Genomic DNA, 17,857 nt, shown 5'->3' with positions numbered 1-17,857 from the left:
ACATCCCAATTTCATAAATTATGTTCCGTTATTTAGTTGTTTCAGATGGGAAGATACATCTGGTTCCTGTTATCCTATCTCGGCTGGAAGCAAATCAAGAAGTAAATATTTTGGATCAATGCATTTCTAAGTTATTTAAATTTCTAGTAGAAAATAAAGATAAATAAAATCATATTTTTCTTTTAGATATCTATGTTCTTTCATTCCCTAATATACTTTTAGGTCCACTGGCTAAGGACCTTCTTTTATTTCATAAATCTGGATTGTTAAGGAAACATGAAACAGTGCATCATCTTACCATTTTGTTTTTGTTTTTGTTTTGTTTTTGAGTTTCTTATTTTGAAGTTTTTTTCAGACTAAGTATTTTTAACTCAAAAGTTGTTTATAACCTTTTTTGAACCAAGTAAAAATACTTGCTTTGTTATGTAATGCCTACCAGGAAAGCACCATAACAATTGTATAGAATACATTATCATATAAATTAAGTTGTGACAAGTTTTAATATTATTCAAATGTAGCTTTGTGGGATTCTAGGATGTCTTTAATTCAAGTGGAAAGTATCTCTCTTACCTCTTGGAATTCTAAATGAAACACAAGTGATTTTGAGCCTCTGTTTCACTAACACTTATGTTGTTTTATTTGTTTGAAATTTCATGCCTTTAAATTAGTTTGAGCCATAAACCCTTTTAAAAATAACCACTTACAAAGTCCTTTGAGTGTGTCCAATTAGTTTGCTTAGCTGAAAATAAAATTATTCTGTTGTGCTTTGCAGGAAAAATAGAAGTTTTATCATACTAAAATTTATTTGGGGCTCTTTTTCTATTAATTTAGCATGATCGGTGCGCACAATAAAAGTATATTTTGCTGTATTTGGAAGGATTAGGGCAAAATTTCAACAACAAAAAAAAGTAAAATTAATATAGTGTTAGTCTTAGAATGTCACTTATATTTTATATTCTACACCAAGGAAAACATTTAACCATTTTGTTTTTGTATATTACTTCTTTTATAGTATATTTTAAATGTTTCTAAGAGAAAGCTAACGACACAACAATACTGTCTTTTCATTTTCTTAGTTATCAGTGAAAGTAATTCTGGAGATCTTCTATTCTTATAACCTCATTTAAAGATTGGTAAATAGATGTTGAGACAATTGATCTTAAATCACACAAATCATTGGCATTGAACAGGGATTAGAAAAGAGAGTATAGTGTTCCTATGATATCATCCTGCCTTTACATTTATCTAAGACTAATATTAATCTGGAAAATACTGTCTTCCTAAGTAGATATCACATGCTCATGTAGACACATATCTGGCATTCCTATGTCAAATTCCACAGCAATTATATAAACGTGATGATGTCTCCTAAAGCAACCATTGAAAACATTTTCCAGTCAGTTCCCAGGGTGACCTATTTCTGTCTTTGCCAACAGTTAAACTCTCATGGTATTATTTCAGATTAGAGGCTTTGACAGCCAATTAATTGACATGCATCCAGCAAGTTCTATCAGCAGAGTCTTTTGAAGCTAAACTCACTGTGAATATTTGTAAAGCTTCCCCAAGGAAAAAGCTAAAGCTACCCACCTAGTTTATAATTTGCCTCTTTTCAGATATCCTTTGGATTTGTTTAGGATAGTCCAATTATTTGCCGAACCAGTAATAACATAACGGTAAACTTATTAATGTTAATTCATATTTAATTAATAATTAATAGTTTCAGATTTATTTCTATCCTGAAGTTTATCAACGTGTTCTATACTGTCAGTTTCCAAACTGCATTCTTAGGCTTTGTGGTTGCCTTAGCAATAATAATCAGAAGTTGTGTATCTCTTGGCAGGAAGAAATAATAGGACGAACATTTGTGGAAGGCAGCATTAACATTGACGTCAGATGATCAGAATATTACTGTATTCTTTGATGCGTTCTCTACATTACTGCTGCATGTAACTCTTCTCTTACTGAGAAAATATATTTGAACACAAGTTTTGATAGGATCATCTGTAGCTCTATCTCTGTGTTAACATCTATATGTATATGCTTCAAATAATTATATGTAAGAAACTGTCAGTCAATGAAATAATTTTGTGTTGTATGATTCTAATACAGAATTCCACATATATTTTTTTCAAAATTTCCCCTTGAATTTACCCACCAAGAGTTAACTTTCTGACTATGCAGTTTTGCTTGCTTACTGAGAGGCTGCTGAATTGCATACACACACTGTGAAAATATCACAATTTTAAACTTGTCATTTCAGTGAGGAAAACCATTTTAAATAATATCAACCTGATTATATGTGAAGAACAGCTTTTGCATAATTTGAACCCTCTTTTAGGAGACCTAAACTTCAACATTTTTCTCCAAGTAACTAGATACCGTTAATTCCTTCTTCATGGCAATTAAACCAAATGTATTTCGGAAGTACAGAAGAGGAAAGGAATATGGTTTTATCTCTGTAATGTAATAGGAGTCAGAATCCTGATGGTACATCATAAAAATATGACATAATTTAACCTATTCAATTAGAGAGCATTTCTTCTCTAAGTGAATATAATTCAGATTATTTTCATTGCATACAGATCACATCTTCCAAATTGAGATACATATTATAATTAATTTCTATAGTTCTTCATTTTTATATTTGAGAAAAAGCTGTTTGTCACCAAGGATTTATTTTTATAAACACTTGAAAGTTTGGCCAAAGTACATTCTTTAAATGTAATACCTTTGCATTTTATTTCTGATATCTACCTCACAGTCAAAAACAATATAAAGAAAAATGTACCCCTATAGGTCTTAGTCTAGAAGCCATTGATGAGTTTATTAGAATCTATACAATTTTGTTATAATCATTCAAAGATGTAATTGTAGATGGAGTTCAGCGCATAAAAATAACAATGCAATAAATATTTATTTGTGAGAATCAAGAGAAGTGAAACGCAATCTATATCTTCTCAATAATAAACTGCTGTGGAAATTTAAAGGAAACAAACAAACATACTGCTCAGGACCCTTTTCTTCCTGTTCCAGTAGGACCCTGAGGAAGACTACAACATTTCTCTGGCCTGTTGGATTAGATTTCCTGTCATCACAAGATTACAAATAAATATTATAAAACACTAATTATAACTGTACCAAGAGTTTGATTGTCAGAAAATATTTTTATCATTCTATTAATAACTACTACTAATTCCTTGATGTATTTCCACACAATATATAAAACACTTGCTATGCTTATATAGAAAGTAATCAGCTTGCTTTATGCAGCGACAGACTCTTTTATCCATGGTTGTACAGGTAAATGTAAATAATAGATTTATAAATCAGTCAACTTTTATTACTGTAACAATTCATTCAGGTCATCAAGGAATTAAGTATTCACATAAAAGAATAGTCTAGATATAGGCAGATCTCTGAATGTGTGAAAATTTGACTTTTGATCATTTGTATCTTTGCTATTAAACCAACTACACATGTACAATCAACATACGGCCAGCATTGCGGCAGCGTGCTTATTAAATTACGTCAGTCAATGGTCTCTGACGTTTACCTGGAAAGGCTCCTCAACACCCCCTCTCAGTCTGACCACAAAGGAAGGGTGGCAGTATCCTTCACAACCTCTCTGCTTGGGGACTTTTGTTTTTAGCATAAGCCTGGATCCCACCTTGTGTTTTTAATCAAGCTGCAAGGGGAGGGAGATGGAAGGGAAGAAACAAGAAATTAATAGTGAAAGTAGGAGTGTTTCATACTTTAAAGTTAGTAACAGAAATTTTGAAATGCTGTAATGACAGGATCATACCAGGGAAAGCAGTCTTGAAAAGTTCGGGAATGATTTTGATGATTTATACATTTTAGTTTTGATTTTTAATAACCCCATTATTGTATATTGACTCTTAACTCAAAGTAACAAGACCTTATTGAAAATGATTGTGAACTTTAAATTTTAAAAATTGTGGATAATTTTATTATCTACTCACCTCTACAGAACTAAGATGGAAAATCCATGTACTCCCAAGCCCGTTTCTCGAGCATCCTTCCCAAATAAAGGTTTATGACTTCAGTTCCTGTCCAATTTCAAGTGTTAGCAGATGCAGAATATTCTAACCTACCCTTACCATGTATTAGCCTTTTCACCAACATCTCACTTCTGACACAAAGTCCATGGGAATGCAATCCCCTTATCTCTGCCAAGGCTACATTGCAAACCATGTATTCTACTGCAAGAGGTGTTTATATGCCATTTCCCTTCTCACTTCGTCTTTTAAAATTAAAACTCTTGGTGACTGAGGTGGTTTCCTCTTAACCAAACCAAATTTCCCTGACTGATACATTCGTATTCCTGCTTCATTCCAGAATTAAAACTTGACTGAGAGGCAGAAATCTATACTTGATTCAATTCGATCCTTTAAAATACCTGCATAAAAGAAAAATTTGTGATGACAGCACTCCACTTGCATTCAATAAAGTGTTAGCCTTGTGGCCAAAGGGGGGATGTTTGATTTTATGGAATGAGACTCACAGCAGCATGAATCTATGAGTTCTGACTTTCTCCAAGATGACATTCCATTTGTGTTGTTATCTTCAGGAGAGAAGACAGCATCACATAAGTAACAAAAAGAAGGGGGTGGGAAAATCACTGAGATTACTCTAACATTGATTCTCTACCAGGTAAGTGGCATATATTAAAAGAAAGGGAAATACCCAAAAGACTTAAGAACACATGGCTAGGAAAATGATAGTGCCTTTTCATGGGATTCTGATAGCAGCAGCTTCTAATGACCTTAAAAATCCATGTGTACTGAATAATTCTGTGTAAAATGTTTTGAAATGTAGTCATCTCAGCCTTGTTCAGAATAGCTGAAATTAATTCTATTGGCTAGCAATAACAATAAGGAACTGGTTAAATAAATTATGCTGTATCTATAAGGTGAAAAATGGTGCAGCCATTAATATGAATTCTCCTTTTCCACATTCCATTCTCTTGAATGTTTATACTAATGTTTGTTTGTTTTTTGAATCCTAACTTGTGATTTTAATAGTCCTCTCAGGACTTTTTAGCTACTTCTAACATACCTTCCAAAACACCACCCCAAGTCAAATGTAAGTCATTATTTCTGGACAAAGTAATGCTTCATTGCCGATCTTGAGGATTGAGCATTCATATACTGCCAACTTGGTTCTGAATATTTTAACACTGGCCTGCCATTTTATCATGGCTTCAGTGATACAGGACATTTTGGATGCTTTCAAAGAAATGGCTTTGGACACTATTAACATGCTTATCTCAACATAAGTAAGCAGGAAACCCTCTCTACAGGAATTAAATATAGTAAGAAAAATTTCTCAAATTTTTTCTCCTTCAAATTATGAAAATTTTTCTTACCTTAATGGACTTTATTCAAGTGGGGAACAAGGACTCAATACAAAAGTTGATAACTAATTTCTCTGTTTACAAATTAGAGAGTTGAAGTGATAAAATTAAGATCGCACAGAGACCAATGGATCAAAGGTTGCTCCTTAAAGGATGCCAAAATTCTCTGAAAATCACCACAAATTTACCTTAAGAAGCCATATTAAGATACTATCAAAGACACACACACACACACACACACACACACACACACAAACACACACACACACACAAAAGCCTTTGGTATTGACTTTCATTCTAAATTGTTGCAATAAGGCTAGAAATTCTATTAAAATGCATTCATCAGCTTGCTGTTGAAATAGCTCTTTGTTAAGCTAACTTTTATTTGGAAAGACCAAGCAAGATATTTAATTTTTACATGTAGAAATTTTTTCTGGGAATATAATCACAAAATGCATAGGTTGCCTTTTAGTATCAAAAGGAATAAAAGATTTTGCTGGAAGCAGCAAATAATTGTGAGGTTATAGAGTAAATTCAGAAAGAGTCTTGTTTCTGTAAAAATGAAATAATAATTGCTATAATTATCATAATATTAATAATTTGCTATTTCTCCCTATATGGTAATTGTATCCAGAATTTAGTAATAAAGGGAGATTATTTCATTCATCTATTCTTTCAACGTTCATGTAGCAAGCCTCAGTGCCAACCACACTGTTCTAGATATTGGAAATTCAAAGGTTGGCTACTAAACACTCAACATAAGTAGACCCATAAATATATTCAAGTATTTAAAAATAAAATATCAAAAGTGAAATCATAGAGTTATATTACAACACCTGAGGAATATAAGGAATCTATTCCCCATATTTGTAAAAGATCCAACAATTTCATAGAGATGGTAAATCCTTGCTTGAGGCTTCAATAAACACAATACTATTGTAAAGAATCTAAAACTGATTCGTTCCTTAAAATATTTATAGAAAACCAGTGTTATGAGATATGTTTAGAGAAATTCGGAGGAAATCTATTTCAGAGAAATACTGCTCAAAAAAATTTTTTCCTCATCCCTGAAAATGAAAAAGTAATAGCATTTGTAATTACTGTTTTGTTATATTATTCAATTAAGTGTAGGTTTGTTTGTAAATCAACAAAGAGCTTTTGCTGTGAAAAACTAATACTATGCAAAGAAGATCCCCATATTTGTTTTGTTAATATAGTCTTGTTTTTTTTTAAGTAACAATTTTGGAGACCTTCAAGAATAAAAGATGCCTGAGATTGGTGACAATTTTAGGTTTCACTCCTCAATTTCTCAGTAGAAATTATTCAGCAAATTAGAGCTCTACATTTAGGTTTGTTTCATTCATATTTTAGCTCATTTTTGAAGGTATTCGAGGTCCTGGAATAGAAGGTGACATTGCCATTGATGATGTATCAATTGCAGAAGGAGAATGTGCAAAACAAGACCTAACAACTAAGAGTAAGTGTCTCTTCATAAATTGGTTTGATGTGAAGTTAAAGTAATGTAATTACTATTAAGCAAATATGTTCAAGTGATAAAACATTTACTTTTAGTTTGTTTATTTAGAATTTCTTATATAGGAGACCCTAAAATTTTGAAGATATCTTAAAATCAAAATATTGTCGTACTGTATGCTTATTTAACCTAGGGTAAAATAAAAGTAATTTTGATTTAGAGATGTGTATGGCAAGCACACTTTGACTTTTAATTAAGATTTTAAAATATTTTAATTCATATTATTAATTTCAGAATTTTTTAACTTTTAGGAAAATATTTGGCTAATATATATATATATATATATATATATATATATATATTCATCACACATTTATATAGATGTAGCTGTTTTTACTCCCTCAGTTTATTTTTTTCTGGTATAATTGATCGTCTTTTACCTGCACTATATTCAATTGTTTAATAATTTGGTTTCACTTTTTTACTCTGGTTTGAACATTATAGTTTAATGATATCTTCAAATTATATTCTTCACCACAAATCCATTTTTTAATAAAAGAAGTTTAAATAAAAATTATAAGTAATGCAAGAAGCATCAGAATTATGTATTGGGCTGCTTCTCAAAATTGTCACATTTATATAATCCATTTGAAATTGAGAAATCAAAAATCAATCCTATTAAAAATTCCTCCAATTGAAGGGTTTTCATAGGACCCTCTGGAAACTTTAATTTTGTGGTCATATAAAGAGGGGTCAATCAAACTAAATGTATAAAAATAACTTATCAATTATTTAGAACATACAAAAGGAGCATGATAATCCATTTTGTATGAGTCTAGAGCAATTCAGTCTTTGTTAATTAAGTATATTTAGTGAGAAATTATATCAGTCTAGATGTTGAAAGTCAAATTTGTACAACTACCCAGTGATTGCTCATGTGAACTGAATTGACTCCATTTATAAACATTGTGAAAAGACAAAAACTAAAATTGTGTATAACAGTGAGCCGTTTGGCTCATAGTTTTGCCTTCTTGTTATTACACTTAGCATTTCAAGTAAGAGATTTAGTACAAATTTCTCCCTGTGTCTGGCTAATGTTGCTTTAGAAAACCAGTAAATGAAGTAGCTTTGTCAAATGCACATAAAAAAGCATGCTTTCTCCTCAGAGGGGAATGGGATTTCTTTTGAATTTCACAACATGAATCAGTGATGGAAACATTATATTAACTGAAGATAGTTACTATTTTATACATTTTGATAATTTAATACTGGGAAATATTACAAATTAAATTAATAAGTTGACTTAAACTTTCCAAATGAGGAAAACAAGAGAAGATATTTTACTCCCAGAGGAGAAAGCAGAAATGGTAAGAGTAACTACAGTGAAACGACTATGAAAACCCAGAGGGACTTTATTATTACACAATAGAATATTTTTGTTTTTCTTAAATTACTAAATCCAGAGATATGTGTGTTTTAAATGAGGTACATCTACATGTACTAAAGTTATTCTTATTTGGCCTCTATGAAACAAGGAAAACAAATAATCCTAATTAAACAAAAATATGCTCTTTGGTATGAGAAAGTATTGGTACATTTGTATCTACGTAACTATCATTTATTAAGTTTATTTACATCAATAGTGTTTGATGTATATAAAATTAATGTTAATTTCTAGTACAAACCAGTCTGGAGGTCCAAAACCTCTTCCTAACTGCTCTGTCTGCCAGTGCTTCTCAGGCACTAAATAAATGTTACCCACACCACCAGAAGCTGAGATTCTATGTCTCTTATTTTCAAAACCCAGTTCTCCCCTAAGTGAAAGCCATTTTATAACTTAAACCAGATTAATGAATTATTGGTTTTACCTGTGTGAGCCTTCCTACCTAAGATATGCATTCTAAAAAAGTATCCCCTGACATGAGGCTTTAGACAAAATACCAACTATAGAAAGAATTTCAAGGCAGATGGGCAGAAGAGATTTTTCAGTTAGAATGGACTTCATAATGCTTCTAAAAATTACACTAAACAGAAAATTATTTACTTAATTGATACAGATTGGACTGATCTAACTATATATAATCCAGTATTTACAGTAGTTAATTTTCCTGCCCATATTGATCCCTCCCCAGTTTTCATCAAGAGTAATTTTTTCTCTCTGTCTTTAAGCTTAAGGATTTCTGGAAGATTGGGGAAAAAAAAAAAACAAAAAAAAAAAAACAGCTTTTGGGATTTCTGAGAATTTTCTGTGTACATGCTTTTATGTGGCCAGGAGAACTCTGAGGTTGACCTCGGTCACAAACCCACAAAAATATCTTCTGAACAAGTTTTTATAGCATTTATATCAATTTAAATCTGCAAATATGTTTATTTTATCAAATGCCTAACCATATATCCAAGTTATATTCTGAACTTTCACTTGTCTTGGAAATGATGCTGATAAATAAAACCAAAACAAAAGTTTTCCATATACACAAATTGTTTCATTAGTTCACCAAATTTGTATTGGTAGTTACATAGAATACTTATTCTCCTTTTTTGTTGTTGTTGTTTCTTGGCATTTATTTTCCTTGTCTCTAGATTCCGTTGATGGTGCTGTTGGAATTTTAGTACATATATGGCTTTTTCCAGTTTTCGTCCTCATCTCTATCCTAAGTCCTCGAAGGTGACCTTATCCTGGCAGAGGCTATAAAAGATTCACCAGGCACTGGCATGAAGAGTCTTTGTAAATGGACATGGAAAAAACAAACTACCAAAGATTCCTCCACTGACTACTGACTCAAAAATAAAACAATAAAACAATTTTTTTTTTAAGCACTGGGGATAAAAAGACATCATGGAAGTATAACTTATTCCAAACTACATATAAAAGATAATCTTGACCTGAGTAGAGAAGAGACCTTCAGGTGCTTTTGTGGCTAAAAAGATTATAGCATCGTCTGGTCATCTGGTTGAACTCTGGAAAAAAGAAAAAAAAAAAAAAAAGAGCTATAGAAATTCTTGTCAAAGCACAAAGTCATGGCTGGTTTTGTTTCAAATGAATAGTTTGCTTGTTACCATGGAAACCTAATGGCCTGCCAACAAAAACCTCACTGTAAACAGGGTAACGTGAAGAGCTGGCATTTATTTTCCTTTGGAGAAGGTTTTATGTAGAGGAATAAATAGGCCCTTTCACCTTTGGTTGTTACCCTGCCTTGAAAAGAACCCGAACTCAGAATTATTTAAAACACTCATGTTCCTCCCCACCTTATCCTCATCCTACCTCTATTATTTTTATTTGTTTTCCTCCCATGGCTAAGCTAGATAACCGTATGCTGTCTCTTTTTGCATGCATTACTATCCAGGATGGTAAACCTGGGCTTACATAATACACAGGCTTATCGGAGTTTGCTCGCGGCCACTTGAACACCCAAACTACGTCATCTGTTCCAATGAAGAAACCAAACCACCATCTTTTATAAATTGCCATGGAAACCAAGTGCCTTCAACGAAACAAGCCTGAATAATTTTCAACTCAGAAGCTTGCACTGCTAAGAGTGGTTTGTGTAAAACTATTTTATAAACAAACTACAGAGCCTAAATGTGCAAATTACAGGCAAGACAACAAAGCCGCTTCTGAAGAAGAAAGGACCGAAGCTGCGTTGTAAGCCCATGCAGACAAGATATTTGTGGTTTGACTTCCTAGACTTCCTAGACAGCCATGGCCTTTCGGCTTATTGTCCATTAGAAAATAACTTCCATTGAGAGCAGACATGGGAGCAACACTTTTTTTCTTCCAGGTTATTAAATGGGTCAACCAGAGCAAAAGGTTAAGATCATACTTAGTGCAGAAGGTGGTAAAACAAAAGAGTGATTTTTTTTTAACTCTAGCCTCCATTTGAGATGAAATTGGCCCTAGCTTTAGAGGGAACAAGAAAATGTTCGTGATTGCAGTACATACAAACTCTACAGCGGAACTGGGCCTGAAATATCTGGCTTTATTCTAAATACTGAGGGTAATATGCCTCTGCCCTTTAGTCAGACTGTGCAAATTGTGAAATATTATTTTATTATTTTACAAAGATTAAAGAACACTTTTACAAAAAAACGAAAACCTGTAAAAATAATTTTGAGCTACCTGAGGACAAATCATACCTTTAACCAGCCAGTTTTCCAATGCATTGTAAATTTCACTTAAACCTGTTGGTTATGAAAATTTGAAGATTTTTTTTCCTTAAATTATCTCAGCTTTTAACTTCATTTAAAAAGACTTTTGTCTAAAGAAGAATATTATAATTACTATATGTTCTTTCAACACCCCAGGATTTAAAAAAAACTGATTATGCAAATAATTGGGATATAAGTATTAAATTATAACATTTACAAATATTAATATAAAAGCACAACAAAATGTAGTGGGAAAAATGACACAGCTTGATTTTTTAAAAAAAAAATTCTGTAGAAATGTTTGTGCAAATTCAGTAATTCACCTTAAAAGATAATTTTACAGCTATGTTCAATAAAGCCTCTTTCCAGGTAAGGTACGAAAAGCAGTATGTGTGTTTGTTGAGCAATGTTCACTTTTCACCAGAAGGAGACTAGTTATACAATTTATCGGTTATGTTGCCATGGGATAAATGGTTAGTGCGTCATATACCTTAACATCTGCAGGAAGACATTTTAATGGGAACTCCCTGATGCACTTTCCCATATTTGTAATACATGTAAAAAAATAATGTCAAATCTTTGAAAGTAAAACATGAAACAAATATGAACTTGGAATTTAATGTGTATTTTCATAGTTAAAGAGGGGACCAGTCTGAATATCTAGATAATGACAGAACTGAGCTAAACCAAGTCCTTTAAATTAAACAGAGTAAACATGAATTTCATGCCTGATTTGGACAAATCAGGCATATTGAAATTTTTTAAAAATTACAGTCACCCATCTACTTTTTCAAACCAAAGAGATTAAAGTTAACAATATTTGGGGCACTCAGCTTAATATTTACTAAATCTCCCTCTACCTTGACTTCCGTTTTGTGTGGCAACTAACCACTTTTCTCCACTATTCCACATCAGTGGATCATCTTTTTTAATTGATTTTCTGCACACTCTGGTAATATCAATAAAAAGGTTTTAGATCTAAAGAGAGGCTTAACTCATTGCTGCCGTCTTTTCCTGATCTTTAATTTGACTTGAGGGAGGAGTTTGCAAAAAACTAAAAAACCTACATTCAGAACATTGAGATAACATATGTCCTTTCGGGGAAAACAGTCAAGTCTCCTTTTCTCCTATGTAAGCCTACACAGAAAAACTGCTGTCAGTGAAAGTTTCAATCCTCCTATTAAACATTAATAAGATATTAGGTCTTTCTGTAACTTTTCACACAGTGAGAATACTCAGTGGTTCAGAAGTTCATGAGAACTGGCTGGTACTTCAAAAATTAATTTTCATTCAACTTTTGAAAAATTGCTGATAAATGCTAAGAACAAAGGGCAATCAGAAGAGCAGCAAAGCAATCAGATTTATTGATATGGTAATAAATTAAAATGTATATCTCAAGTGGGTTCTGGATCATTTATATAAACCAACAAACTTAGAATCAGTGTTCTTCACTGCAGATCAAATGTTTAGTTGCTTCAATGGATAAAAATGCAGGCCATTTTAAAAAGTTGGGGTAAGTGAAATATGAATTGTGTTAAGTAGTCTCTAATATTAGTGATGATAATGACAACTTTAAAACACCTGTTTACCAACTGCCTTCCTTTTCCTAATATTTTTTGTGTTTATTAAGGATTGAACTCACCAATATATTTCCCCCTTTCCCTTTCTGATAATATATTTTAAGTGTTATTGATGTCAATATTTTTTTGTTCTTTCATAGGAAGACATCAGACAATGGAGATTTTAATTTTCTGGGGAAAAGATCATACTGTGTAATCTCCTACTGTCAGTAATTGATCCCTGATTAATTAGGAACGTTACTTTGTTTCATCAGTTTAAAGATGCTTGTTTCTCCACATTTTAACCTCTCTGCAATTGGACCTATTTTAATTACAATTGGCAGCATTTCTGTGTAGTGATATATAAAATAATAGTGTATCCAAAAAGCAATGACATCTTAGATATTGAAATTCACTAAAGTTTCCAGAAGTGCCAAATCATGCCCAATATTATTTCTTTTCAATAGTAAAAATAATAGCCCCATCATATTTGTAGGATTTATATTCAATATTCACCAACTATACATTATTAAAAAATAACATAACCTTTATGTGTTCTTTTTTAAAAATCTGGGTCTTCTCTTATATACATTATATACATACCTAGCCCTGCTTTCTTTTCTTTTTCTTTTTCTTTTTTCCTGCTACCTATCCTTTAGCTCCATCATGAATTACAATATGCTATGTATCCCTGGTTTAAAATGCTTTTTTTCAGTTTCATGTGATTAATAGTATATAGTTGGTTAGAAGGTTGGCCTGCAATTAAATTTTCTTTGAGACTTGAAAGATGCATGGTACACCACGATGTCATGTAATAGGCAAAACTAATGGCACTTCGTTTCACGTATATCACAGAATTGACTGTGGCATGGCAATAAAGTATGATTATTTTAATCATCAGAATTACAAACCAGCTAGTGAGTTACATCACGTTACAAATAATAACAGTAATTCCATTCTTTGTTTTTATATTTTAAAAGACACAACATGAATGACAACTGCACTAACTTTTCACCAAACATGCATTTTTATTTTAAAGACTTTATAATAAACTTATCTATCAAAATATGTAATTTGAAGAACAATTAATTAATTTAGTTCTGTGCTTAAGACTCTGTGCAACTGGCTGTGGTGTTTTTCATGATCTATTTTTTTTTCTTTTTGATTATAGATTTGAAAAATAGTGACAACTGATCTAATTTTGATAGAGTGATTTTAAAGGATTCTTTTGAATGCATGTTCTTTATCAAAAAATGTTTTTGGGTTGTTGTTTTTTTGTTTTTTGTTTGTTTTTTTAATGTGCCTTTCAAAGACCAGGGCATCTCAACAGACATTTAAACTGGAAAAATTTTACTCCCAATTCATTTTCTTCTTGATTGATGACTACTTCTTACTAATTGCTTCGTCTATGTCTCAACAAAGCAGAAGGTATACTCTTCTTGCAACTGGGTAGTTGATCTCAATGAGGAGTTATTACATTTTCTGTGAAAACAATAAAATCATAGGGTTCAATCCCAAGCTATTTCCCTTCCTACAGTGTTTCCTTTATAGCTAACGAGTTTAATTAGTTTTCTTAGTGCTTATTTTTAAAAAGCATTGTCTCTGGCATTTTCTACTTCACCTTAGGAGAAAGCTACCACAGAATGGTCAGACCTTTTTTCAAAGCTGATATAAAAACTTCTTTGCTGAGTATCCATAATATTTATAAACAAATACATGTTATTATATAGAAAAAGTAAGAATTAAAGACTTGAAATTTGAATGTGAAGTATGTCAATTCAGAATCAATCCATTATACATTCATGGCTGCTTAGAAACAGAAGTAAATTTAAGGAGAGATAAATATTCCATATATTTGCTTATGAACTACTTTTTGACATTATTAATATAAAGATTAATAAATTATAAGTGGTGATTTCACTACCCTGAACCCACATTGAGTATATTAAAAATAAGGAATTGGAATTCAAAATTTTGAGTAGGGCAGAGGTTAAACTCTGAGTAGAAACTGAAATAGTTTTCTCAAGGGAATATTTACAACTGATTAAATTTAATTTCAATTGTACTAATTTTCCATGAATTGAGCTAAAATGTATTTTTATTTTTCAATAAAATGATGGAAAATTCTATGAAATAGGGATTAGCTTGTTAGTTTCAATCTGTTTTCCTATGGCTCTTAATTGTTGTCCTGGATTTCCAGGGTTTCATTTTTATTTCTTGATGCTCATCAGTATATTTAAATGTATAAGTTTAATCAAATATACATTGTGTTAAATTTATATTGAATATTAGTTACATTTTAGATCTCAAAAGTTTAGATTTGACTTACTTTTTCCTTTTGATATTTTCCTTCTGCTAAGTAGTTTTAGATAGCTGTATGTTATTTTCCCTTGGATTTTCTTTCAATAAATAAAATTATGTTAAATACTCCATTAGTGTTTTGGGGAAATTTCTGCTGTCAATAAGCCCTTAAGTTAGAAACAGAAGATATTTAAATGGCAATTATATTTGAAAATTAAGATGAAAATGCCATCATTTCTCTCACTATCTAAAAGCTTTTATAGACTCAACACTGCAGTGAAGCACAATTAGCCCATTAAAGATATGTGTTGGTTTTCACATCCTTTTTGAAGGATCGTTTATAAGATTGTGTTAAACAAGTAGGCACTAAAATCTTCCTGAATTAACTGTGATGTAAGAATTATGGCTCATTTTAGTAACTCTGGTCTTCTGTATGACATGTGAAATAATTGACTGCAGATGAACAATTCTAATGTTATTGAAGATGGTAGTTTTAATCACATATTTCATGGGGGCACTGTAGGCTAAAGGTGGGTCTTCTGCGGTAAACAAATAATACACTGGACAGTGATTTGCGTGAACCACAGTATAAATAGAATCCTAAAAATGAACTTGCTTATCATTGTTTCCCTACTGCCTATTGAGGTTAGTTTTTGCTTCATCTTTGGTATGATATGCCTTAATATAGCCATGAAATTTTGGAAATGCAAATATAATTAACATTAACAGACACATTAACCATGTTTAAAACTCAACTGCCCCCTAACTATATATTAACATACTGTTTATTCTGCATAAGCTGTTTGGTTTAACAGTCAAATTAAAGACTTTACCCATACTTGATATCCTATAGTATTTTTATTCCTTTAAAATATTCTTTAGTTGTCTGCCTATCTGCTTCCCAACTGAATTTGTAACCTTCTCTATGGCAAGGACTATAACTTTTAACAAGTTTAAGAATTTCCAACTTACCTAGATTCTATAGAGGTTATTGAATCAATGACTACTGAATTACTACATGATCTAAAGCTACATTTAGAACAGACTTATTTAATGAATCTAGGGAATAGCAGCAATGCCATCTTTCAGTTATAAAATCAATGAAATTTCATGGACAGAAGATTATCTCCTTTGTATTGAGAAAAATGAGGAATCGACGCAGCTGAAACATCAGTTTAAGCATTTGCAACACAACTTTCTGGCACTTTTTAGTATAACAGAAAACAATTATAATTCTTAATAGAAGGACCAATGTCGTTAATGGTTTTGCAAGCAATCGTTGTATGGCTAAACTAAGGAAAATGAGACTAAGTCTGCATGTTTTGTGTTAGGTGCCACCATTATACATGAGAATAATACTACATAGACTATTATGCTTAATTTTACATCTAAGAGACCATATGAGCTATAACTAAATTCAGACTTTGCTCTTTTCTAGAGTTTGTTGTAATATATGTTGCTTGGGATCCTATCATCCACTAAATTTGAAATGAAGTATATTTAAACATGCACATTTTTTAAAAGTTGTATAATAATTTGAAAAAAGAATAATTTGAAAAATTTATAAAAAAGTATAAAAATAAGATATTTACTTCTGAGTAATATTTTAGGTAGCAAAACTAGATTCTTACACATGGAACAAAATAAGGAGAAACAAATTAATTTTCAAAAGTGGAAACAGTGTTGAACAGAGAGGACTATTAATTTTCATTATTTTATGTTGTTTCTACTTAGAATTATATGTTTTTCCCCCCAAAATTAACACAATTCAACAGGCCAATGAGCCCAGAATAAAAAAATAAATAAATAAAATTTAAAAAAAGGTACAGTGCTAGTATGTGGCAACCACACAATAATTAATTGTTAAGTAACTGAAAAAAATAAGTAGTACAGTGACTGTTATAACTTTTTTTTCAAGTTTATTGGGGTGACAATGGTTAGTTAGAAAAGTTACATAGGTTTCAGGTGTACAATTCTTTGATACATCATCTGTTTATCACATTGTGTGTTCACCACCCAGAGTCAGTTCTCCTTCCATCACCATATATTTGATCCCGTTTATCCTCATTTACCACCCCACTCCCTTCCCCCCCCCGTTATGCATACATCTTTTTCATTGATTGAGTTTGTGAAAATCATGTACAAGAGTGGGATTTTTCATGTCCTCAAAGGTCTTTCCAATGCAGGAATATCTGAGGGTACTGGAAGGGTATCCGTTCTGAATCATCATCCTCTTCCAAGGCCTGCAGTTCCTCACTCAGTCCATTTTTTCATGCTTAGTGTTGCTTTTCCACTTAAGCTTCTTTCAAACTATAAACACTCCTTAAGGGAAACATATTAGTCTATCATATTTGGAATTAACATTTTATCAGCTTACAGTCTTCAAATATCTAGCAAAATAGACTGAGAAAATGCTGGACCTACCAGAAAGGGCTATGGAACAGGAAGGAGAAGCATACAGAGAAGAGATATGGTATTTCAAAGACTAATTTTACAATTTTCCTGAGGACAAGTACATATTACATATCTAGTGTATAAAACAAATAGAATAAGAAGAATGTCTGGCTGTCAGATACATGCAAAGGCTCCAAGTACAAAATGATAGAGTTCCTAGGACAGAAACATAAATGAGGTCACAGATAGAGAGACAATAGGAATAGATATGGATAATACATTTAAAAATGAAACTATTGAGTGTGTTTGCATTAGTAGAAAGGGGAGAAAAGGAAAAGTACATTAAAAGATGCATTTTGCAGAGATAGATAACCTAAAGAATGAAAACAAAATATATAGATCAGTAAGTTTGAAAAGGAACTGCAACAAATATATATACAAATATTTTATCACCTGCTCCCCTTACCTTCTCTTCTTTCCTTGGCAGTGACTATGGTTGCAACCTGGGTTCTGTGTCCACTTTCTCCTTCCTGGTTACGCCGAATCACATATGTAGGTTAGTGTAGAGTAAATTTTCCTTTGAGATGTGTTTCACCAAGAAATTCCTGT

General features: G+C 31.8%; 1 protein-coding gene across 4 annotated transcripts in view; it reads left to right on the top strand.

Annotated features, from left to right (window-relative positions):
• The window catches only part of MDGA2 (MAM domain containing glycosylphosphatidylinositol anchor 2), a 790,763-nt gene extending 775,778 nt beyond the window's left edge, over positions 1–14,985 (top strand). For 3 of the 4 annotated variants that reach the window (XM_074328196.1, XM_074328195.1, XM_019736030.2), the window contains 2 exons: positions 6,746–6,851; positions 9,429–14,985. In XM_074328196.1, the coding sequence (XP_074184297.1) occupies positions 6,746–6,851; positions 9,429–9,517 (195 nt within the window). In that variant the 3' untranslated portion in view covers positions 9,518–14,985. The remainder of the gene's footprint in view (positions 1–6,745; positions 6,852–9,428) is intronic. The other variant, XR_002137734.2, reaches the window with a different exon arrangement.
• The last annotated feature ends 2,872 nt before the right edge of the window (positions 14,986–17,857 follow it).

This window comes from Rhinolophus sinicus, linkage group LG03, assembly GCF_036562045.2.
Source record: "Rhinolophus sinicus isolate RSC01 linkage group LG03, ASM3656204v1, whole genome shotgun sequence".
NCBI lineage: Eukaryota > Metazoa > Chordata > Mammalia > Chiroptera > Rhinolophidae > Rhinolophus > Rhinolophus sinicus.
Note: the sequence above shows the minus strand (reverse complement) of the source record. Positions and strands in the feature narration are given on the sequence as shown.